General features: G+C 41.0%; 1 protein-coding gene across 2 annotated transcripts in view; it reads right to left on the reverse strand.

Moving 5' to 3' along the window:
- The window catches only part of EPHA5 (EPH receptor A5), a 609,249-nt gene that overhangs the window by 227,132 nt on the left and 357,449 nt on the right, over positions 1–24,668 (reverse strand). For both annotated transcript variants that reach the window (XM_030194566.1, XM_030194568.1), the window contains exon 5: positions 8,177–8,512. In XM_030194566.1, coding sequence (XP_030050426.1) covers positions 8,177–8,512 — 336 coding nt within the window. The remainder of the gene's footprint in view (positions 1–8,176; positions 8,513–24,668) is intronic.

Consider the following 24,668-nt stretch of genomic DNA (forward strand, 5'->3'; position numbering starts at 1 on the left):
TTTTAAGTGCAAAACTTTTTGAACATCAAAAATCACTGGGTGGTCATACTAAAAAGTCTGTAGCTTCACCATGTTTAAAGATATCATCATTCCACTTATCACAGAAATGTACACATTAACAACAATGGGGGTCCCAAAAACAACAAGGCAAACGATCTGCAAGATCCAACGTGGAGAATAAACGAGCAGATCAAAGTGACATCCAAAGGATTTTATTGGAGATATCATATATAAGAAAGTTGCCCGACACAGGCCGTGTTTCGCCCACAGAGGGCTGCGTCAGGGGCTAAAATGTATCCTCCCGAAAAGAACAACTAAAATGTATCTTCCCAAAAGGAACAATATTATGTGCTCAAATCACAAAGCAGCACTCCGTCACTTTTTTTTTCCAGCTTCAGTGATGGAGTTCTGCTTTGTGATTTGAGCACATAATATTGTTCCTTTTGGGAAGATACATTTTAGTTGTTCTTTTCGGGAGGATACATTTTAGCCTCTGACGCAGCCCTCTGTGGGCGAAACACGACCTGTGTCAGGCAACTTTCTTATATATGGTATCTCTAATAAAATCCTTTGGGTGTCACTTTGATCTGCTCGTTTATTCTCCACGATATTAACAACAATTAAAGCTATACAACTTCACATTGAAACTCCAAGCGGTTGCTGAGAAAGCAGCAAAAAACTCTAGGAGTTTACTTTTTATTTCCTCACCCTGTATAGGTGAAGGAAAGCACAGTGTCAAGTGTAAATTGACATGTTCTCACCACTTTAAAAGAGTAGGTAGAGCTCATTCTGTTGGGTAGACCCTGATGCAGGTAGGGGGAAGGAGGTCACCAGAGCTTAAATTGGCTCAGAACTTATGCTCTGGTGAGCCCCTTCCCCCTACCTGCATCAGTGCCCACCCACCAACATCAGCTCTACTACCTCCTCTTTTACAGCGGTGAAGGCATGTCAATTGTACTTGCCACTGTGCTCTCCTCCACACCCGTCCTCTGGCACTGCCCCAGCTTTAAACGCAAGAATAAGACATAGCTGTTTTTCCATTAAAACCTGAGGCGGTGCCAATGGTTGTGCAGAGAAGAGAGCACAGCATTGAGAAGGCTGAGCTAGTGAGGGGGGGCTTTTGGTGCCCTGGTGCTCTATGCCAGTGCCTCAGCTGGCTCGTCATGACTTGAGGAGGCCCTGATAAAATCGTTCACTGTAAATCTACGGTTGGCTAGGATTCTGGCTGAAATATATCCAGAAACGGGGCAGGCATGGAGAGAGGCAAGCCTTTCCAATGGTTCCCCAGAGTCAGAGATAAGCCTTTCTATAGCTTTTTGGGACTGAACAGAGAGAAATACAGGCCATCTATATATTATTTGGACTGCAATGGGGGGAGGGGGCAGGGCTTTCGATGATCCCTAATGTTGCATACTGACCACCTGGAGATAACAAATGTATACATGAATGCAAGCCGTTACTGTTTGACCACATTTGTTACATGTACAGTAGTAGGTAAAAGTTTTGACAGCCCTCATCAAATGTATTTTTAATGAAGTCCTCTCAGTAAACGGAAGCTAGTACAACCTCTGCATGCTACAACATTCAATACATCATCTTTATGAACATTTTCATTTATAATTATTTACTTTCAGTGTTTTACACAGACAAAAAAAAGGTGTCAGTTGCAAAAGTTGGCTTTCATTCAGTACTTTATAACACATCCTCTGGCGAAAATACAAGCTCTCAAACCATTCCTATAGCTAGCTAACAGTCTTTCTATTCTTCCTTGCAGAACTCTTCTAGCAGAGAAATATTCTTAGGTCTTCTAGCATGCACTGCATGTTTGAAGGTTTCCTTCTGATAATTCTCCCATGCAGATCACTATTGTGTAAGAAACACTACATCATGGACCTGTGGACAACTGCTCCAATGTCAGCTAATCTTTCAGAATGACATTTGTAGTGATAAGCGGGGTCTGCTCTGCAGCTTCGACCTGTTCCCAGGCAATTCTATCAGAAATTTTTCTTTGTCTTTAAAATCTTTCATTGACTTTGTATTCCTGTAACTTCCATTTCCTAACAATAATTCTGAGAGTTAAAATTTCTAGCTGGAAGCCCTTAGAGACTTTTAAATAGCTTTCTCTTGCATTTGAAAAAAAATATATATTGCTTTTCAAATGCACAAACAGCTGCTTAAAGAAAGCCATGGCTGTTGAACATAGATAGGACAATAATCACAAGTTAAGAGGTTAGAAGGGTCAAAGTATATGTTTTAACTGGGAAATTGTCATTACTTGACTAACTGAAGGCTTAATTAGTCACAAAATATTCAACAAAAGGGTGACTATTAGGCATGAAGAATGTGCCTTTTGGGAGCATAGATCTCTATTTTTCTTTATAGAATAAGAACATAAGTGTTGCCATACTGGGACAGACCAAAGGTCCATCAAACCCAGAATCCTGTTTCCATAGTGGCCAATTCAGGTCACAAGTACCTGACCAAGATCCTAGAACAGCAAAACAGATTTTATGCTGCTTATCCTAGAATATGAAGTGGATTTTCTCAAGTCCACCTTAATAATGGCATAAGGACTTTTCCTTTAGGACATTATCCAAACCTTTTTAAACCTTGCTAAGCTAACTGCTTTTATCACATTCTCTGGCAAAAATTCCCACAGTTTAATTACTCACTGAGTAAAGAAATATTTTCTCTGATTCATTTTAAATGTACTACTCCGTAGCTTGTTTGCCCCTGGTCCTAGTATTTTTGGAAAGAGTAAATAAGCGATTCACATCTACCTATTCCACTCTACTCAATATTTTACAGACCTTTATCATATTCCCCCTCAGTCGTCTCTTCTCCAAGCTGAAGAGCCCTAGCCACTTTAGCCTTTCCTTATAGGGAAGTCATCCCATCCCCTTTTATCATTTTTGTCGCCCTTCCTAACATTCTATTTGCTTTCTTGGCCACCGCTGCACAATGAGCAGAGGGTTTCGATGTATCATCAACGATGACACCCAGATCCTTTTCCTGCCTGGTGACTCCTAATGTGGAACCTTGCAGCACGTAAGTATAGTTTGGGTTTCTCTTTCCCACATGCATCACTTTACACTTGCTCACATTAAAAGTCATCTGTCATTTGGATGCCCAGTCTCGTAAGGTCCTCTTGCGATTTTTCACAATCTTCTTGTGATTTAACAACTTTTAATACTGTTGTGTCATCAGCAAATTTAATTACCTCACTTGTTATTCCCATTTCTAGATCATTTATAAATACTAGTGTAACAGATCAAAAATATGCCTATATTTTATACATGTTTACTTACACCAGCCAGAGAGCTGGAGTCCGGAATATTAAAGAATACATATACATTACAATATTTTATAATGTATGCATATACATCTGTCCTGCCCACATTCTACCTGAACTCTACCCATGTGAACACCCACCTGCAAATTACTTGCTACTGAATGCTGAAACGTACTTACAGAACAGTGTGTAGCTGGAAAATGGTCATTTACTGTCATCCCAGCCACATTTAGGTTTCTGTAGTTATACCAGATCTATGGCTGGTGCAACTGCAGGTACCCATATCAGTGATTTTCAACCTTTTTCATCTTCCGGTACGCTGACAAGGCGCAAAAAATGTCAAGGCACACCATCAGGTTTTTTAAGGATATATTTTATCATTTAACAAACGCATGCTAGTATCTAAGGACGACACTATCAATATTATACCACATGCTAGTTGCAAACCTTCTGTACATAAGTTCCTGTCCTTGGTGGTCTACAGAGATGAGACAGCAACAGAAGATGGAAAAACACCATCCCGAGGCTGCTACATGTCATTTTTGAAGTATTAGGGGACAAATCAGAAAGGTCAAAACTGCGGAGCAGAACAAGGGTTCTGGTTCTCATCCAACATCCAGACATCTCAGAAATACTGTTTGGTCATAAGGAACAGAAGCTAGAACACCAAGAACATTTCAAGCCCATGAATACAATAATGTCAGCACCAGAAAAAAAATGTACCGAGGGGCCCTTTTACTAAGCCACATAAGCGTCTATACGCACCTAACGTGTGCCAAAATGGAGTTACCACCCGACTACCTCATGGCTTTTGTGGTAAATTCATTTTTGGTGCACGTCCGATTCGCACATCTGAGAAATATTTCTTATTTTCGGACACGTGTAATGGACGCGTGCCAAGTGGCATTTGACATGCGTAGGTCATTACCACCTGGATTCTTTACTGCTTCGGCAATGGCTGGCGGTAAGGCCTCAGACCCAAAATGAACGTGCAGCAATTTTGATTTTGCCGCACGTCCATTTTCAGCTAAAAAAAGGCCTTTTTTACAGGCGCAATAAAAAATGGATCAGCGTGTGCCCAAAACCCACACCTACACTACCACAAGCCATTTTTCAGCGTGCCTTTGTAAAAGGACCCCTTTAATACTCCGGCTCTCAGATCGCATTTTGCATAATGAGGGAAAGGCATGCAGAGTGCTCTAGTATGGTCAATAATACTATTATTTCAGTATAGCATAGGGGTTCTCAACACAGTCCTCAGGACACAGTCAATCAGGTTTTCAGGATACCAACAATGAATGCAAGAGACAGAGATTTACATACGATGGAGACAGTCTGTGCAAATTGATTGTGGATATCCAGTAATGACCTTTAAAAATACCACTGAACAAGGAGCTATTCTACCTCCATAATTATTTTTCAGTTGGAAAAATTACTTTTGAGCACTAATGCATAGCTTTAATGAAGTAGAGATTCTTCAGGGAATTTGCTTCAGTGTTCTTTTGTTATACAGTAGTGCTACATGCTGCTACAATAAGTCTGCATAATTATTACTATAAAACAGAATGTATGCACACTGTGGCACTGGCATGTACCTCGCCTTTTTTTTCTGTAGATCTGCAGCAATGGGCAGTGTGATTTATAAAACCTGCTTGCACCAACCCAAGCCCTATCTATCTCTGACACTTCTCGCCTATGTGGAAGCAGGAACTAACGTGTCTTTTGGGGCGGAGAATGGGTGGGGGAGAAATAATTTCCTTACTTATTGTTCTTAAGCCAATCCAAAATTCTGTTTTTGTTTGGTACACTCCTGGTGGGTGGAAGGGGGGGGGGGGGTGGTTCTTGAGTTATGACTTGCTTGACCTTAGCTACTAGGTACTGTGTATGTGTGTTTTTTGCATATCAATAAAAACTTCTAAAAATTAGAAAGAAATCTGAGAATGTAAGGTGGATAACTTTCACCCTTTAAATTGCATAATGGCCAACAGTTATCTGTTGTAAAAAGCTGTACGATTTAGAACAGGCCAAGGGTAGTATACCAGTTGCTTCAAGATTTTGTACTAGTCAAAAAACAGTTTGAATCTGATGTACTATGTAATGGATTTCCCAAACACTCCCAATACTTTTTTTGAGAAACCAATGATTTTTCTCTATAAATAGAGGTTTTTTTACATTGGTTTGTTTTTTTTATCCAGTTTAATAAAAATATTGGGACCAGTGAAAAAATTTGCTCCAAATATAACCAAGGCGCTCTTTAAAGGAGCAATTATTCTGTATAAAATTGCCTTGCTTGGAACCTTTGAAGTCCATGGTTGATAAACTATTTGTTTTGCACACTGTGAGAGAAACAACCCAAGTTCTAACTGGTTTAGATAATTGATAGTTATTGTAACATGTAAGTAACATATAAGTTACACATGCATTTTCAGTGGTACCACTTATGCATATAACACTGCTAGAAATCTGTATAGCTTTAAGCAGATACATAACCTTGTTAAATTTCCACAGTGGGCCCATGGCTGAATATTTGTTTTTTTGCTAAATAAGTAAATTCTATTGCACAATTGGTGCTGTCACGAGGAATAACACACTTCTCTACAACCTACAGGGAACATAGACTAAAAAAAAACAAACCTAGATATTATATAAGGCATAAAGTCAACCCTCCTGAATTAGTATGACATGGCATATATGCTGTATAAAATCAACACTGTTAATGCCAAATGCATGTGTATATTTGTTGTATTAATTTATATTCATGGTTAATGGAAACAGTGACTTATATGAAGGCAGCATGGTTATAAACATGTATAAATATGCCTCTTACTATACATGAGTCATTATGTTATGGAAAATATCATGTTATTGGAAAACATTCTAAGTTGTAAGCTGGTCAGGTACAGAATGCAAAATAGGTTTTTTTTGTTGTTTTTTTTTTTTTTAACTTCAGATTCAAGTATATTAGGGGCTCTTTTACAAAGGTGCGTAAAAAATGGCCTGCGGTAGTATAGACGCATGTTTTGGGCGCATGCAGAATCATTTTTCAGCACACCCGTAAAAAAAAGCCTTTTTAAAATTTTTGACGAAAATGGACGTGCGGCAAAATGAAAATTGCCATTTCTCCATTTTGGGTCTGAGACATTACCACCAGCCATTGACCTAGCGGTAAGGTCTCACACGGTAACCAGGCGGTAATGGTCTACGCACATAGAATGATGATTACTGCCCAATTACCGCCCGTGCGCCAGAAAATCAAAATATTTTACAATGCGCCTTATGGACATGCGTCAAAAATGAAAATGTTGCAAGGGCCACGTGGTAACTCAAAATTGACGTGCGTTGGCCATGCATAGGCGCTCACGTAGCTTAGTAAAAGGACCCCTCAGTTTTAACCATAAGCACAAAAGACATTTTTGCTGCTTCTATATTCTGCTGTCATTTGCAGGTAATTAAGTTTGAAATTAAACAATCAAAATTGATGCATCCCTTACTCAAATTGGTAAGTGAATCTGTAGGCATATTACTAAAGTACAGTAGAAGTTTTGCAGTTACCACACCATAATTACCACACAGAAGCTGCACATGCTGCATGAATATTAGGGAACTTCCCATCATCTGCTTATGCAATTAAGGCAGTGAAAATAAGTATCATATTTTAACTGCACTGCAGATGATGAGATACACTTTTATGCTGGAAACGATGCAAGTGTTCTTAACACCATCCACGGAGGTTGTGACAGCCGATCTGTGTTATTTACTATCTAAATAGTTATCATGCGGCATCAAACATTCAGTGTACGGAACTGCCCCTGCCCAGTCTCCACACTAGTGTACATTAATCAGTTAACTTGGGGACTAGTGTACCAAAGCCCATTTTGCATAGGTCAGTGGGTTAGGATTAGAGACATCCAGTTTGGAACATGATAAATTCTGCCAGTATTTTTTCAAAAGGCTTTAATGAACATGAAGCCTTTTGTAAAATATATAGAAAAACACCAGCAGATAAATGTGCGATTCCTGACACATATAGCAGGAGCAACGCACATAGCCACATTCAGATAAGCAATGCTGTTTCAAATGAATGCACATCCCTATGAACTGACAAAATATACTAATTCCTGCGTTAAGACTATATTGTGTTTTATTTAAAAAAAAAAAAAAACTTTTGTTGGATAATGCTAGATTGATTACCAGAAATATATAACCAAAGAAATGTTCAGGAAACACTGAAGAAACCCATTATCAGAGTTGTGCTTTGCTGTGAACCTTCTTCTAGATACATGAAGCGTCCATGCTGGCTAGATCTTGCTAGTTGTGCATTTTTGATAGGCTTAAAATTAGCCAGTCTTTTACAGAATGATACTCACTCTATAAAGTGCGTAATTATTCCTGGGCACATCAAATTGAAGTCGGGAGTCTGTGTTTAATCTCAGCCAGCCGGATTATCTCTAGCAGACAAATCTTTTCCCATAGCACACTGCATTACCCCAACTCCCCTAACTAATGAGCCTGCTGAATCATTTTGGGATAATAAGGCAAACAGAATGATATTTTCCCAATTTAAAATGAATTAAAATAAAGGTCAAAATAATTACAATATTCACAAAAATCCCAAGATGCATAGGATTCTGTAGCAGCACTTGATGCTTTGCAGATCAGCCTAATACAGCACACCGGCTCCCTGGGCAGCTACTGATTTTTAGTGTTCAGAGTTTATTAACATGCTGTGTTCTGAGTTTATTAACACGCTGTGCTCAAGTGGCTGGTGCTTATGTTCTTGTAGTGTGTGATATTAAAATATATACTTAAAGTACAAATGAATGAGTCTAAAAACAGCAACTACGTGTAAGCGGAACTAATGAAAGCAATTGATCTTGAACTTACCTGCCTGATTGGTAGTTACGTTTACAGACACATATTGTCTGGCACTTGGGCTCAGGTCTGAGACTCCGTTTTCTGCTTCAACTTCAAAGGTATAGTTAGTGTGGGCCAGCAAGTCCACCACCATCACAGAGGTGTTTTTTAAGCTGTTCTGCTGGGGCAGGTACCGCACATGACTGCCACATTCCTCACAGAGGCTAGAGTGGGAATTACACTTCTTGCACACGATATTGTAAGACACATCTTTTCTTCCACCGGTATCTGCTGGAGGGGTCCATTCCAGAAAGACACTTGTTTCATTGATGTTGGAGATAGCATTTCGTGGGGCAGAGGGTGGCCCTAGTTCAGAGAGCAAATTGAGAAAAACACAGCTTAATCATTGGATAGAGAGAAGAATGTGGACAACACTGTCAGTACATTACGAGGACAGAAAGAAGCATTTAACGGTCAATATTCAAAAGGACTGCTTGGGTGTAAAGCAGATAAGCTGTTAAGGCCGGATATTCAAAGCCATTTACCAGGATAAATGGCTTAGCCGTGGCTATCCCTGGATACTCAGCAGCCCTATCCGGATAGTGCTGTTGAATATTACAGATTGCCTTGGCACTATGGGCCAGATTCTATATATGGCGCTTAAAAAAAATCCCCATGGAAAACATTTCCGGCTAAGCGTATTCTATAAGATTTAGGCATGGTATGTAAAATACACTTAATTGATATCGCAGTGCCTAAAACTAAGCACCTCCATTCATACAAGTGAAAATGTGGCATAAATCCGTGCACCTAGTTCTACACAGGCTGGGCCATATTCTATAACAATGCGCATAAATTTTGGGAACACCAACAAAATGCTCATTTCCCCACCCATGGCCGTGCCCCTTTTGAACTGCACACTTTAGAATTTAAACACAGTTCGTTATAGAGTATGCTTAGGGCCCCTTTTGCCAAGCTGTGGCAAAAGGGGTCCAGTGCTGGCGTGAGTTTTACACATACGCTGAGGACTCCTTTTACCTCAGCTGGTAAAAAGGAAGGTCTCGCTTTCCTGCAGGAAATGGTTGGGCGGCAAGTAAAGCATTTGCCGCGCAGCCATTTCGTGGGGGAGCCCGTACCACCATCCATTGAGGTGGTGGTAAGGGCTCCTGTACTAACCTGGCAGTAACTGGGCAGCATGCGGCACTGCCCAATTACTGCCGGGTACAGTCCGGCACTACAAAAACAAATACATTTTTGTACTGCCAGAAATGATGGCACAGTAGGGGTGGGAAGTACCACTGGGTTGCTGCGGTAGCCTGGTGGTACTTCTGTTATAGCGAGTGGTAAGCCCGCGTTGGACATACTGCCACTTGGTAAAAGGAGCCCCTAGTGAGTTATACACGTAAATTCTAATTATTGCATGTTAAGTGTTATTAAAAACGCTGATTGACTTGTTAAGCCAATTAAGTTACGCACATTGTTATGGAATATACTTAGATTTTGGCATGGAACGTTAGGCATGATATATACGTAGAATCCGGCAGTATAAAGGCATTCTATAATCTAGATGTCCACATTTGCATGCATGAATGTGCCAGCAGGGCACCTAGGAACTATTCTGTAATGAGCACCTTACATAGCATGTAAATGCAAGGGGGCATCCACATAAGCGTAGCATGAGCCGCGTGTGTAAGAAAAACTTAGATTGAGAGCCCACTGGGGACAGAAAAAGTACCGGCATAAACCGTTTTGATTGTACCACAGAAAGGTGGGATATGAAATCCCATTACCCATACCCTTATAGAATATTGTAAATTATGTGCATCCCTGCTGCACTTACCACCAAGAGATCATTTATACTGGTTGTGGTCCCCGTCTGGAATATTCTGCCTATTACAATTCAGACTGAAATTAACTCTCTGCGATTCTGGAAATGACTTAAATCCTGGCTTTTTACTAGGTGTTATGCATGCTTTGTGTTTATGTTAGATTTGGTTTTTCATCATGAAGGTTATTGTATTTTTTTTTCTCCTTTATTACATATGTCTTTATTCTGTTGTAAACTGTTCCGAGCCTTCTGGTCTGACACAGTATATAAGACTAGATATGTTATGTTATGTTATTTAGATATATGGCTGGCGTATGTGCCTAAATGTTAGATGTGCTGATACTTCCCACTATCTTCACAGTGCTGGGGTGGTGCACATGCTTGCAAAGGCAGAGCGGTAAAATTATCTAATTAACAGCGATGCTCAGACCACACTCTGAATAACTACTCAAATAAAGTGAGGACAGAAAAATTGCTGTCCTAACTTCATCCCAAGAGCTACCTGAATAGTTGTTTGACCATTGCCACTGTCTGACAATGGTAATACTCTCATTCTTCATATTCAGCATTGTTCCCTATATGGATAGCAATACTGAATATCCGTGAATAATATAATCACTGCAGCAGGCATTTTAAAAAGAGCAGACTGCAGAGTTTACATTTTAACCTCTTAGAATGCAAAATTCTTGGCTGGTAAAGGGAAATGTTTTGGCTGGATATCTTGATATCCAACCTAAATTTATCTATATAAAAAGAACTGGCAACAGAGGCTTTCCAGGGGCTACAGCTTAAACTTAATAAGAGAGCAACAATCTTCAACTGCTATCTATTAAGCTTATCCACTTCAGTACGTCAAGATAATTTGTTTAGTTACATTTAGGAGCACATAATCAGTGGTCCTACTTAAATGAATCACGTCACTGAAAACATGCATAAGGATAAATGGATGAGGCATCTGCCTATTCTAATGTGGAGATAACCCACTGAATATCAATATCCACAGCTTGTTCATTCTGACAAAAATAGGTTTAAAATCTTTTTATCTGTACATTTTCTGATTAAGATAAAATTTAACCATGACTGGTATATTTCTTCAAAATATTGGCAACACAGCATTTCTCATTTTCCATAGCTCCTCTGTTTAATACTGAATAAATCTAGGGGCCCCGTTACTGAACTGCATTATGTGCTAACGTGCGCTTAATATGGGAAAAATGGCCTAACACATGATGTGGTATAGCATTCTGTATTAGTTTTGCTATTTGAGTGTGGCGCAGCAGAGAGGCTGAATGAATTCTTTGCCTCGGTCTTTACTGAAAAAGATTTACCTGTACCAGAGACAGTTTCAAGAGTGATGATGCAGAGGAAACAAAAGAAATCTCAATGAACCTGGAAGATGTACTGCGCCAAACTGATAATCTAAATAGTAGTAAATCACCTGGACTGGATGGTATACACCCCAGGGTACTGAAAGAACTCAAATATGAATTTGCCACTCTGCTGTTAGTGTTTTGTAACCTGTTATTAAAATTATTTGTAGTACCTGAAGATTGGAGGGTGGCCAATGTAACACCCATTTTTAAAAAGGGATGATCCAGGAAAGATCCAGGATATTACAGACCAGCAAGCCTAACGTCAGTGCTGGGCAAAATAGTGGAAACTATTATAACGAATAAAATCACTGAACGTATAAATAAACATGATTTAATAGAACAGAGTCAATATGGATTCAGCCAAGGGAAGTCTTGCCTCACCAATCTGCTTTATTTCTTCGAATGTATGAATAAACATGTGGATAAAGGTGAGCCTTTTGGTATAGTGTATCTAGATTTTCAGAAAGAGTTTGACAAAGTCCCTCATGAAAGGTTACCTCCAGGAGGAGGAATTCTGGCTTCAGCCTAACCCCTGGTAAGCCTTTTCTTGGCTGGGAGATGCATAGTGGGCATGCCCAGCACTCTCACCAGCTACCTTCCAGGTACTGTGGAGGACTTGCAGTCCATCTACATATCCTCACAGCCTTCTCCAGGATGACTCCGATGTCCACTCAAATCCACAAAGGGCTTCACTCCAGGTGCCCAGCGCTCCCACCAGCTGCCTTCTAGGTGCTGAAGAGGACTTGCAGCCCACTGCATATCCTCACAGCCTTCTCCAGGGTGACTCCCAAGTCCACCCCGATCGTCCCAGGGCCTTCGCTCCAGGTGTCACACGCTGAAGCATTTTCTCTATACACTTTGTATTTTCTCCCAAATACTTCTTACGGCTTAAGTACACTTTCTCTTCTTAGTACTGTTCCTTTCCAATCTCTTTCTCCATCTGAAACCACTGTACACTGTAGGAACACATTGCCCATCTTCTGCTTTCATCATATCACCATCTCTTTTGTCTTCTTCCTTCTTCTCAGCTCTCAAACTTCAACATTTCCTTCCTTCCATTCAACCATCTCCATTCTATCTGATCTCACCTTCATCGCTATTGTCATGCCTTTCCTACTCTTCTCCGTACTCTCTTGCTCCTTCTCCTGCTCTCCGCTGGGGATATCAATCCCAATCCTGGTCCTCCACATCAGATCTCAACCTATTTATGCAGGTCACACTGTGATGTCTCAAATCTAATTTCTGTTTCTCTCTTCCCCCCCCTTCTTTCCTGTCTTTCTCATGTGCTCTTTGGAATGCCCGCTCTGTCTGCAACAACTTTCCTACATCCACAACCTCTTTATGTCTCATAATCTCCATCTGCTTGTCCTAAGACTTAGCTTTGCCCTGAAGACTCTAGTTCAGCTGTGGCCCTGTGTCATGGTGGTTACCTCTTCTCCCATACTCTTCACCCAGTTGTCCGCAGAGGTGATGTCAAGTTACTACTTTCACCATCCTGTAGATTTCAACCTATTCTTCCAACTCAGTGTCACTGCTTTTCTTCCTTCGAAGTCCACTCCATCTGGCTATTCACTCCTCTGCCTCTCCAAGTAGCAGTCACTTATTGACCCCCCCTGATAAGACCCTTTCTTCCTTTCTCACTGACTTTGACTCCTGGCTTTCCTTCTTTCTTGAACCTTCATTTCCTTCCCTCATTCTTGTGGATTTTAACATTCATGCTAATGATCCCTCTGACTCTCTGCTTCTCAGATTCTCGCTTTATCATCCTCTTTCAATATTCAATGAGGTGGTCAATGAGGCTGTCTCCTCCTATAATACTACTCTGTTCTCTGCTCTGGATACTCTCACTCCTCCCATTCCCTGTTCATTAAGGCATACCAAACCCTAGCCTTGGCTGACCTCTAGAATCCACTATCTACATTCCTGTGCCCACTCTGCTGAACACCTTTGGCTGAAATCCCATGCCCATGCTGACTTCATACATTCCAAATTCTTGCTGACCTCCTTCCAGTCTGCTCTTTCACTTGACAAATAGGACTACTACATCCAGTTGGCAAACTCTCTTGGTTCAAACCCTCAATGTCTTTTTGCCACACTGAACTCTCTCCTCAAATTGCCTTCACCTCCAAATCCCTTTCTCCACAGACTCTGGCTGAGTACATTTGTGATAAGGTTCATAAGATTAAACTTGAATTCTCAACCAAGTCACCTCCACCTCTCCTTCCTTTAGTCCATTCTCTCAACCCTCCACCAACCCCTGCTTGCTTTTCTTCCTTTTCTGAAATCATTGAAGAGGAAACTGCACATTTTCTTTCCTCCTCAAAACTAACTGCCTGTTCCTTTGATCCTATTCCCACCCATCTACTTAGCACTATCTCTCCTACTGTCATCCCTTTCATCTGTCATATTCTCATTCTTTCACTTTCTATTGCAACTGTTCCTGATGCTATCAAACATACCGTAGTCACACCACTCCTAAAAAATACCTTCATTGAAGCCTACCTGTCCTTTCAACTATCACCCCATCTCTCTCCTCCCTTTTCTATCCAAGGTACTTGAACGTGCTGCTCACTGCCGTTGTCTTGACTTTCTTTCATCTCAAGCTATTCTTGATCCACTTCAATCTGGCTTTTGCCCTCTTCATTCAACTGAAACAGTGCTTGCTAAAGTCTCCAATGATCTGTTCCTGGCCAGATCCAAAAGTCTCTATTCTATCCTCATCCTTCTTGATCTATCTGCTGCTTTTGACACTGTTGATCACTGCCTACTCCTTGATATGCTGTCCTCAATTGGATTTCAGGGCTCTGTTATTTCCTGGTTTCTTCTTATCTCTCCCATTTGGGATTCTGTTAGGTACTTGTGACCTGATTTGGTCACTGTTGGAATCAGGATATTGGGCTAGATGGAGGTTGTTCCATGCATCTGCCACTCTTTCTGTAAATAAGTAGTTATTTAAATTACTTTTGAGTCTATCCCCTTTTAACTTCACCTTATTCCCTTTCATTCTAGAGCTTCCTTTCAGTTGAAAGAGACCTACCTCCTATGCATTTATGTAATAGAGATATTTAAATCATATTTCCCCCCTCTCTCTCTCTCTCTCTGTCTTTCTTCCAAAGTATATATATTGAGGAATATGAGTCTGTATCTATATGCTTTATGATGAAGACTACTGACTACATCCTGGTTATATCTTTTTGAAGGTACAGTCTACAGAACTGCACATAATACTCTAAATGGGGCCTCACCAGAGACTTATAGAGAGGCACTATCACCTCCTTTTGTTGCTGGTCATTCCACTTCCTATGCACCCAAGCATCCTTCTGGCTTTGACCATTGCCCTTTCTACCTGTTTGGCCACCTTAAGATAATCAGAAATGATCACCCCTATGTCTTGCTCTTCTTTCAAGCACAGAAGTACTTCTCCTCCTAAATGGTACTGCTGCCTTGGGATTCTGTAGCCCAAGTGGATGACCCTACATTTTTTAGCATTAAATCTTAGTTGCCAATTTCTGGACTATTATTCTACCTTAGCTAAATCCATCCTGATGCTATCCACACCATCAGGGCTTTCTATTTACTACAGAATTTTGTATCATCCACAAAGAGGCAAACCTTACCCAACAGCTCTTCCACAATATCATTCAAAGATGTTAAAAAGAGCCAGGCCAAGAACCAAGACCTTATCTCTGCAGTACACCACTGGTAACATCCTTTTCCGTTGAGTGAACTCTCTGTTTTCTGTGACTTAACCAGTTTATAATCCAGTTAGTGACTTTGTGGTCCAGACCAAGGGCACTCAATTTATCAGTTCCCTATGTGGAACTGTGTCAAAGTCTTTACTGAAATCTAGATGCACCACATTTAATGCTCCCCATAAATCCAACTGTTTGGTCGCCCAATCATAGAAGTTAATCAAATTAGTCTGACAAGACTTTCCTCTAGTAAAACTAGGCTGCCTCAGGTCATGCAATCCATTTGATTCCAGAAACCTCTTTGTTTTAGAAGCATTTCCATTAATCTATTCACCACTAAGTTATGACTAACTGGCCTATAGTTCCCAACTTCCTTCTTACTTCCACTCTTGTAGAGGGAGACCACATACACTCTTTTCCAGTCTTCTGGAACCACTCTCAACTCTAGAGAAGCATTGAAAAGGTTAGACAGCTGATCTGCAAGAACTTCCTTAAGTTCCTGCAGTAACCTCAGAAGTATCCCATCTAGCCCCATCATTTTGTCTTCCATTAGTTTAGCTAGCTGCTCAGGAACACAGTCTGCTGAAATTTGGTCAAGGTCTACCACATACACTTTCTTTTTAGCATTTGCCTTCTGTCTTAGGGATCTGAATGGGATCAGTGCTATTTAACATATTTATAAATGATCTGGAAAATGGAACAACGAGTGAGGTGATTGATTTTGTAGATGACACAAAACTATTCAAAGTTGTCAAAACAGATGAGGATTGTGAAAAATTGTAAGAAGACCTTAGGAAACTGGAAGACTGGGCATCCAAATGGCAGATGAAATTTAATGTAGACAAATGCAACATGATGCACATTGGGAAGAATAATCCAAATCATAGTTACCTAATGCTAGGGTCCACCTTAGGATTCAGCAAGAATCCAAGATGGTGATCTAGGCAGATGCACCTGCAGTCGCTCCTCTGATGGTTCCAGCTTGTTCACCTCGGAACGTCTCCCAGCCCGTGGTGTTCAATGGTCAAGCGGAGGGGGAAGATTAGGGAGTTTCTCTTGACCCCTAACACAGTTCCAGCGATGAGGCAGACAACGCTGGGCGCTGTTGTTGCTTCTATGGTCCCTTTAAAGACTTTGTCTCCTTCTGCACGAACGGACGCTTTGGCGTCAGTTAGTAGTGTAAACAGGGCATCCTTGAGCCCTGTTGAGCACATGGCCCCACCACAGCCGGGGAGAAAGAGCACCGCCGATACTCTTGCTGCTTGGGAAGACAACACTTTGGAACCAGGCATGCAAGGAGGGAAGGTATTGTCAGATAAGGAGACTTTAGATTCTGAGCGAGAGGCTATTATTGATTCTGCCTTGAAGATATTGCCTTCTGGAATTGTGAGTACCCTCTCTCAGATGGGAAGTCAATCCCCCTCCCCTTTACCATCTCGAGGGATAATTAAACCAGCTGCAGTGACAGAGTCACTTTGGGATATTACTTATGACATGCATTCCTCTTTAATGACTGTGATAAGTGGGAATTCTAAAGATATGAAGGTTATTTCTGATATGGTAACTGCTCAGCAGTCCTCGAAGGTTGAATTGGAAACCAGAATACAGACCTTGGAGAATGTAGAGGCTGCCTCAATTAAAGATAAGAACGTTTTACATCGACATTCAGAATACTTGGAAAACCAGGTTAGAAGACTTAATTTGAGATTTCTCAATTTCCCAAGGTCACCTTTAATTTCTGCTGTAAACATGGTGAAGAAATATTTAATTGAGGTCCTGGGAATGGCTGGAGACTCATTACTTCCTATTACACAAGCCCAATATATTCAGGAAGATCTACAGAAGATACTTCTAATAAGCGAGAAGTGGACAATATGAATCGCACCTCCTTTTTGGAAACCTCTTTGGATATGATTACACAGAGAACAAGAATGTTGGTTACTTTTGCCTTGGAACCCGATTGAAATGCAGTTTTGAAACTTTCCTTTAGACATTTGGAGACACTTTTTTGGGGTTCAAAAGTGCGTATATTTTGAACCATGTCATCCGATGATCACTAGATGCCAAATGATCACCTCCTATAACACCAGAAATATTCTCCCCATTTGTGAACATCTCATGCAGTTTGGCCCCATCTCATGTGAGTTCCATTACCAACTGCTAGAATAGCTCTCCATGTAGAGAAAACCAAGATCTCTTTACTTCTAGATGAGCTCACATCAGGGATGCCCGAATCTGCGTCCAGCATGTTGAAATCATCTACTAATAATATCACTTCTCCTTTCATTGCAATCTTTTGAATGTCTTCAATTAAGTCTCGGTTTACTTCTGTCTGTGAAGGAAGCTTGTATATCACACCAATGTAAATATATTGTCCATTTGATCTTTCCAGATTAATCCATGGTGCTTCTTCCTTACCCTTTAAGTCCAACAATTCTGCCACTTTAAAATTGTCTATGTCATATAATGCCACTTCTCAGCCTTTTTGCCCTACCCTGTCTTTCCTGAAGAATATAGCCTGGTATAATGATATCCAAGTCATGATTCTCCTTGAATCATGTCTCTGTGACTGCCACTAAATCCAAGTCATCCTCTTCCATCACAGTCTCTAGGTCCAGAATCTTACTCCCCAAACTACAAACATTGGTATACAAAGCTCTCCAGATGTTGCCCTTTTTCCCCAAGTGTTTTATTTGCCTGAGGGATTTTAATTACCTAGGGATTTGTTCACTCTTCCCAATGAATTTAGTTTAAAACCCTTTTGGTGAGCTATGGATGGAGAATGGGTATGGACTCCATATTATGTTTGCTCATGATACTTATAATATGATGTCAGTTGGGCAGTTTTCATGAGTAAACCTAATATCTCCTCAAGAGGGGGTATTTCGGGCAATTCTATAAATTTGAACCCTAATTTAGGTGCCCCAATGCCATGTACTTTGTGATAATTCTATAATGGCATCTTTCCACCGGATTCCATTACAGAATACTAGCAAAAGTTGGCACTGGTGTGCCCATGTGTAGGTGCACCCTCTTAAGTCATGCATTCTATAAACTATGCACATAACTGGGAGACACATCCATGGCCCGCCCATGTTCCTCTCACATGTACACCCTTGTACAGTTAGGTGCTATGGCATTTAGCACTACCTTATTGAATAGTGCCAATGCACAAAGGCATCTGTCAATTAATTATGCCTTTCATGCACATTAGTGGCACATACTTCTAGGCACCAGTTTATGGAATTGTTCCAATTAAGCTCATTGGCTCTAATTGTGAAAAAAAATGTAACATATGCTAAAGACATTTTTGTGCAATAACTACAGTGGACCTGCTGAGCATTCCCTCAACAGTTACTGTACAACCTTTGTACTTGCTGAATGTTAATTTTTACAGCTAAGCACACTAACTCCCCCAATTCTATAATCTTGCATGCCCAGTTTCATGTTTAGTACACCGGTTATAGACTACTTCCAGTTACATGTGTAACATAATTGTTTAATTAGGCTCTAATTAGCCATGTAACCTAAAAGCAACCTATGAACTGACCAACTTCTGAAAACTGCTGAAGACCCATCTCTTCGACAAGACATACCACAAAGACCAAAACATGTGAAATCCACACATATCTACTATAATAAAACTCACCCTCAACGTTCTGAAGACAATGTTCTGAAGTCACTCAGTCACTCACTGAAGGGTTCATGGATTCATGGTGGTGAAGCCATAACACTGACCATGTCTCTCTGCCCCGCCCTTGCATGACGGACCAATCAGAAAAAACACCCTCAACATTCTGAAACACAAAGGACCATCACAACACCGTTCCCAGGCAACACTAGGCAACGTAAAACGGACCAATCAGAGGAAACTACGTGACAATAAGGGAGGAGCATTCCCCAGAAGAATGGCTCATTATTTGTGCAGCACGGAGAGCACAGAACCACCGCTGGAACGAGAGAAGAATATTCCTGCTGTGGGTATGTGCAAAAATAGACCGGGGGAGGGGAGGGGGGGAGAATTTTTTAAATGCCTAATGCCAGTACTGAAGAGTGCCAGAGGGCCTATAGCACAGACTATATTTGGGATCGCTTGACATGGAGTCAGAGGAGCCGGAAAACAACGTGCCCGTCACCATCTGGGACGTGGGCGAACAGGACAAGCTGCGGCCCAGCTGGAAGGATTACCCGCGACCCAGCCAGCAGCAAACAGCGACCAAGGAAGGGGGAGGAGTACTCCTTCCCTGCCTAGGAATCGCTGGAGACTGGCTGCCAAACTAACGAAACAACCGCACACCGACGCACCACCTCCATCATTCGAAAGGCATCCACTCTTTCTTCAACAGAAATGCAAACTAATAATACAAAACAAACAAAGAATACATGATTTCTCAGGCGGCTGCAGGAAACTCCACACCCCCTTCCTGTTCCCCTTTTGCTGAAGCGGCCAAGGACGTGCCCAACCATCCCCAGCCTCAGGCAAGCTGTCTCCCACCTCGGTGATTCCCCGAGCACCCAGAAAAAGACGGCGCTAATTCCTGCAGCGCATAAATGTTTCAGCATTCCCCTGCAGCCGGCCTGAAATGGACCAAACATACCGGATCACCCCCGACGGCCCGAGACCGTGCTCTTCTCCCTTCCACCAACTTAAAACAACCATCCCCGTCCTCAGGCAAGCCGTCACCCACCTCCAGGATGGCCAGAAACCCCAGCCCAATGGAAAAAGATGGCGCTGCTTCCAACAGCACATTTCTCTTCCAGCATTCCCCTATAGCAGCCCTGAAATGGCCAAAAAATACCGACAGACAAAGAACGTGCTCCTCTACCTTCCGCCCATCTAAAACAACACTGCTGCCTCAGCACAACACAAAAAAAAAACATGGAAAAAAAAAACAACACTCAACAAAGGCTGACCCCCCCTACAACCACATTTACATTTCACCAACAGAAAGACCCCCCTCCACAAACCTCCTTGACAGACAAAACCACACACACACAATACAACAGAAACACACCCTCAAAGCCACACACCAATCCAACCCACTTTGCCAGCACAGCACAGCACATCCCCCAACCCCCAAGCAAAAAACAAAACAAAACAAAAAAAGACACACATCAACAACCTGCACACACACCGCACCCTCACACACTCACACACACACACACACACACACACACACAAAATAACTCTGTGACACATACACACACACAAAAAAACCCCACATGCTAGCGCCCGTTTCATTGGTTTCGGAAACGGGCCTTTTTTTACTAGTATCTAATAATCAATGCTAAGAACGACTTAAACAACATCACTATCATGCTCTCCATTACCATGCAACCCAATATACTTCTGTAACACTAAATGTCTACTCTCCTTCATTTCCACTATCCACGATATATTGTAAGCCACATTGAGCCTGCAAAGAGGTGGGATAATGTGGGATACAAATGCAATAAATAATAATAATAACCAAAAAAGCTGGTTATAATAGGAATGAATTGGCATCAATTTGAAGATATGTGCGTAACTGCACTTAATATTGTATAATCTTAGTGTGCATATTATATAGCGTACAACTGCAAGGAGGTGTTGACATGGGAGGGGCATGAGTGGGCCATGGATGTGTCCAGTACTTATATGTTGAGGTTATAGAATACTGTCAGTTATGTGCATTACTGACATGGCAAAGATGGCACATCATTGCAGACTTGCACTAGATTTCTATAATGACAATTATGCACATAATTGCCAGTATATAATTCATGTTTAGCATACAGCATACCAGCACCTAACTTCAGATGACCTGTAAAGAATTAACCCTAAGAGCAAACGATTGTCATATTTTAATATACAGGCTCCTAAGTACTGCAAACTGGTCTGTAAGAGAGAAAAATATACTGTTGAAGTAAATACTTGTTTTCTTGCCTGATTTCCCTGTGGGTTTGTCCCTCTGTATCCCCCTCCCAATAAGTGTGTTCCCCACAATAAATTTGTGCCACTCGCAAAAAGAATTTTTTCTTTCTAAATATTCAGCAATGTTGCTCACAAATATATTGACTAGAATGGGCCCCAGAACTGATACTTGAGATACTCTATTACTCACCCATTTTTCCTTCTGAGCAAATTACGTTTGCAACTACCTTCTGCCATCTGTCAGTCAACCAGTTTCTAATACAGTTCCCCACTTTAGGTCTTAACTTCAGCCTGCTCAATTTATTCATGAGGAACTGTATTGGAAGCTTTGCTGAAATCTAAGTAGAATACTTCTAACATATGTCCTCGATCCAATTCTTTGGTCATCCAGTGGAAGAAATCAGATTAATTTGGCATGATTTGCCCTAGAACATGCCAACACTGAATGTGGAATAAGTGCGAATGAACTTGCCATTTCATTGGTTGATTTTATAAGATGCATTATGCATTGGCACATATGCATGAAAATGACTTTATGAAATTACCTCCATTGTGCCAAACTACAGTATTCATTAAAAGTAGATTTGCCCATCATTATTTTGGCATCTAAGAGACAGATAGTGGAAGATTATTGAGTTCTTCTGAATACTTCTTCTATTGAACATAGATTTGGGGAGTTAATCAATATGTTTTCAAATTTATATAGTCAGCACTTGAGGGTTTATTCCCTAGGCACGTAGAATCGAAGTGACAATGAAGTAGAAAATGTGCTCATTTCCTTGGGCAATGAGCTCAAATCCTGTAAGGTACATCCAAAAATGTAGCTAATACAGATGGGATGATCCATACAGGTCTATCTTCATTTACAGCCATTCAAAAAAACTGTTAAACTCCACAGGAACAGTTCCTCTAAAGATATTGGGGTAGATATTTAAAGCAATTTAAATGGCCAGGAGAGGTTCCTGGCCATTTAGATTGGTTGGTTGGGGCTAAGCAGAGATATTCAGTGGCACTTAACCTGAAAGTGCCACTGAATATTCCAGCTAAGTGGCCATCCCCTAACTGGTGAGGTTAGGAGCAGAGTTTAGGTGGAGCAGTGATCTAACTAGTTAGCAGTGATATTCAGTCTGCTAATCAGCTAGGGAACCACACAAAATTAGGACAGAAAAAAGGATGTCCTAACTTTTTATGGTGCCTGGTTAACCTCCACATGTTGGCCACCCTTCCGATCCCCTTTTCACACACCCTCAGAACTTGATATCCCCCCCCTTAAGATTTTCTCTCCCACCGAGTTGCCCGGTTCCCTGAGAACAGAGATACGGCCTGAAGTACCACAGGTTCACTGGATTTCAGCCAGTAAGACCTTCATCTTTTACCCTAGATGAGATTTGGAAAATGATAATATCTCTTGGTCAGACAATTACAGCACAGATTTCAGTTCAAGCTGGGAAAATCAATACTATGGTGTGAAATGTGGTTACGGAACAGAAGATGGAGGCTCAGGAGTTACAAATGACTGTGTTACAGAACTCTGTGGAACTGATTACTATCTCTGTTCAGTGAATAGATCCCTCAGTCCCTACTCTGATTAAAGGGCAGGCAAGTTTGGAACTTAAATGTGAAAATTTGGAGAACCAAGTGCGCGGAGGAATATTTGATTAATAAATTTCCCCAGGTGTTTCTGCACAGGGAATGTTTAAAAATATCTCCCTGTGATACTTTGAGGTTTATTTTCAAAGCATTTAGGCTTACAAAGTTATATACAGCCTATGAATTTTGAATTTTTAAGGGGCCGTTTTACTAAGCCACATAGGCACCCACACGCACCAAAGGCACGCCAATTTGGACTACCACCTAGCTACCGAGTGGCCTGGGTGGTAATTTCATTTTTTATGTGTGCCCAATACACGCGCCAAAAATTTTCCGGCACGTGGCGCTAACAGGGCGGTAATTGGCATTGTATGCGCGCTGATGATTACTGCCCAGTTAACATGTGAGACCTTACCGCTAAGTCAATGGGTGGCGGTAAGGTATCAGGCCTAAAATGAGCCCCTTTGTGTACCTAATGAGTTAATACCCCCTGCCTCTAGGGTATTTTATCTTCCATATAAGAAAAAACTTGCAGAAGGAGATGTGGATCACGTATTAACCTATTTTGGAGGGTAGCCTAAATTCATCAGCTTTTCTAGAATCATCTAAAGATGAACTTACAATTCCCGCCAAGCTGATTGCTACTATGGCACTTAACTATGATAGAGACTGGCTTTTAAAGCTTTACTTTCAACACATGGACACTTTTTAAAAGTTTGTGTTTCCAGATGTGGCCAAAGTCACTCAGAGGCATCACAAGCATTTCCTACTTATGAGACCCAGGATATTGGCCCTGGGGGCTCTTTTCTTATTGAAATTCCCTTGTAAATGTATGGTTAGATATAAGAATGAGAACTATATATTTTTGATCCTTCTCAAGGGTCATGAGGTGTCCCTCCTTCTTCAGAGGGCCCGGGTGCTCAGACCTGAACCTTTTTCTCTAATTGATTTGATTGTTTTTCTGCACATTAGGGTTTTTATAGCTTATTATACCTTAGTGTTTATTTCTACTATATGGTTCTCTTGCCTTTCTCCAATAATTATGGACTTTAGTGATGATACATTATAAGATGTCATCTCTTTTTTACATTTTTGAACTGTTTGTTTTTTGTAATGTTGTTCCTTTGCTTATTTCAAGATTTTGTCTTGATGTATAATTTGGAAATTCAATTAAAACAAAGATCCTCTCTCCCACCCCCCAAAAAGAATCTAAGGTGGCCCCAAATCCCCCCCTTCCCTCTCCATTCCCATATGCCATATCTTTATGGACAGGAACAATGTCTACTCGCTCCTATCCAATGTGGTCTGCTCATCAAAATGGCTGCCGTGACCTTTAGTGGCAACCTTGCGGTACTGGGACTACCTTCGATTTTCTTCAGGAGGTAAGTGGGAGGGGGATTTTAAGAGCAGGTATCTCAGGTTCTAGGGGAGAGGAGGAATCAGAGGGGAGTCGAGAGTGGCCAGAATTTTTAAGGCGGGTCCTTGCCAATATTCAGCCAAGATCCGCATAACTGTCTTATGCAGATGTTGGTTAATATCAGCTGGAAATGGCATAAAATTTGTGGCTAGCACATAATAAATGAGCTCTGGATATTAAATGTTGTGCCTGAACATGGCTCAGCATTGAATATCTGAGGCTAATTCTGACTGCCTCAGTCTGAGTATTGGTCAGATTTTTTTTCAGAGAAATTCGTAGAATAATATATTCCAACAATACAAACACTCTCCCTTGATTCATTCTCTCAGTCATGAAACTTTCTGCTAAAGATCTCTTCACAGAGATGCAATGAAGTGTACCATTCCACCTATGGATTATGCTCAGAAAACATCAATTTAGGAGGGCTTGTAAAAGATATTTGGGCTGCACAAAATCTATATATGGGACGCTTTCTTTTAGTGGGCTCTGCTCTGTTTGACAAATGGCTATTCGCCCACCTGAACATGGGAATTTTATTTACTTCCCCCTGGGCTCTACTCTGAATACATTTATATCATTTCATAATAGGGGCATGTCTGGGCAGTTTCCCTTTGATGGCATAACTCCTATAATTTTCAAAGGAAAGGTCTAGTATTTTTCATTTCTTTTAATCTCATGGAAAATCATAGCAGACACTAAGCACATTTG

This window comes from Microcaecilia unicolor, chromosome 2 (genome assembly GCF_901765095.1).
Source record: "Microcaecilia unicolor chromosome 2, aMicUni1.1, whole genome shotgun sequence".
Lineage (NCBI taxonomy): Eukaryota > Metazoa > Chordata > Amphibia > Gymnophiona > Siphonopidae > Microcaecilia > Microcaecilia unicolor.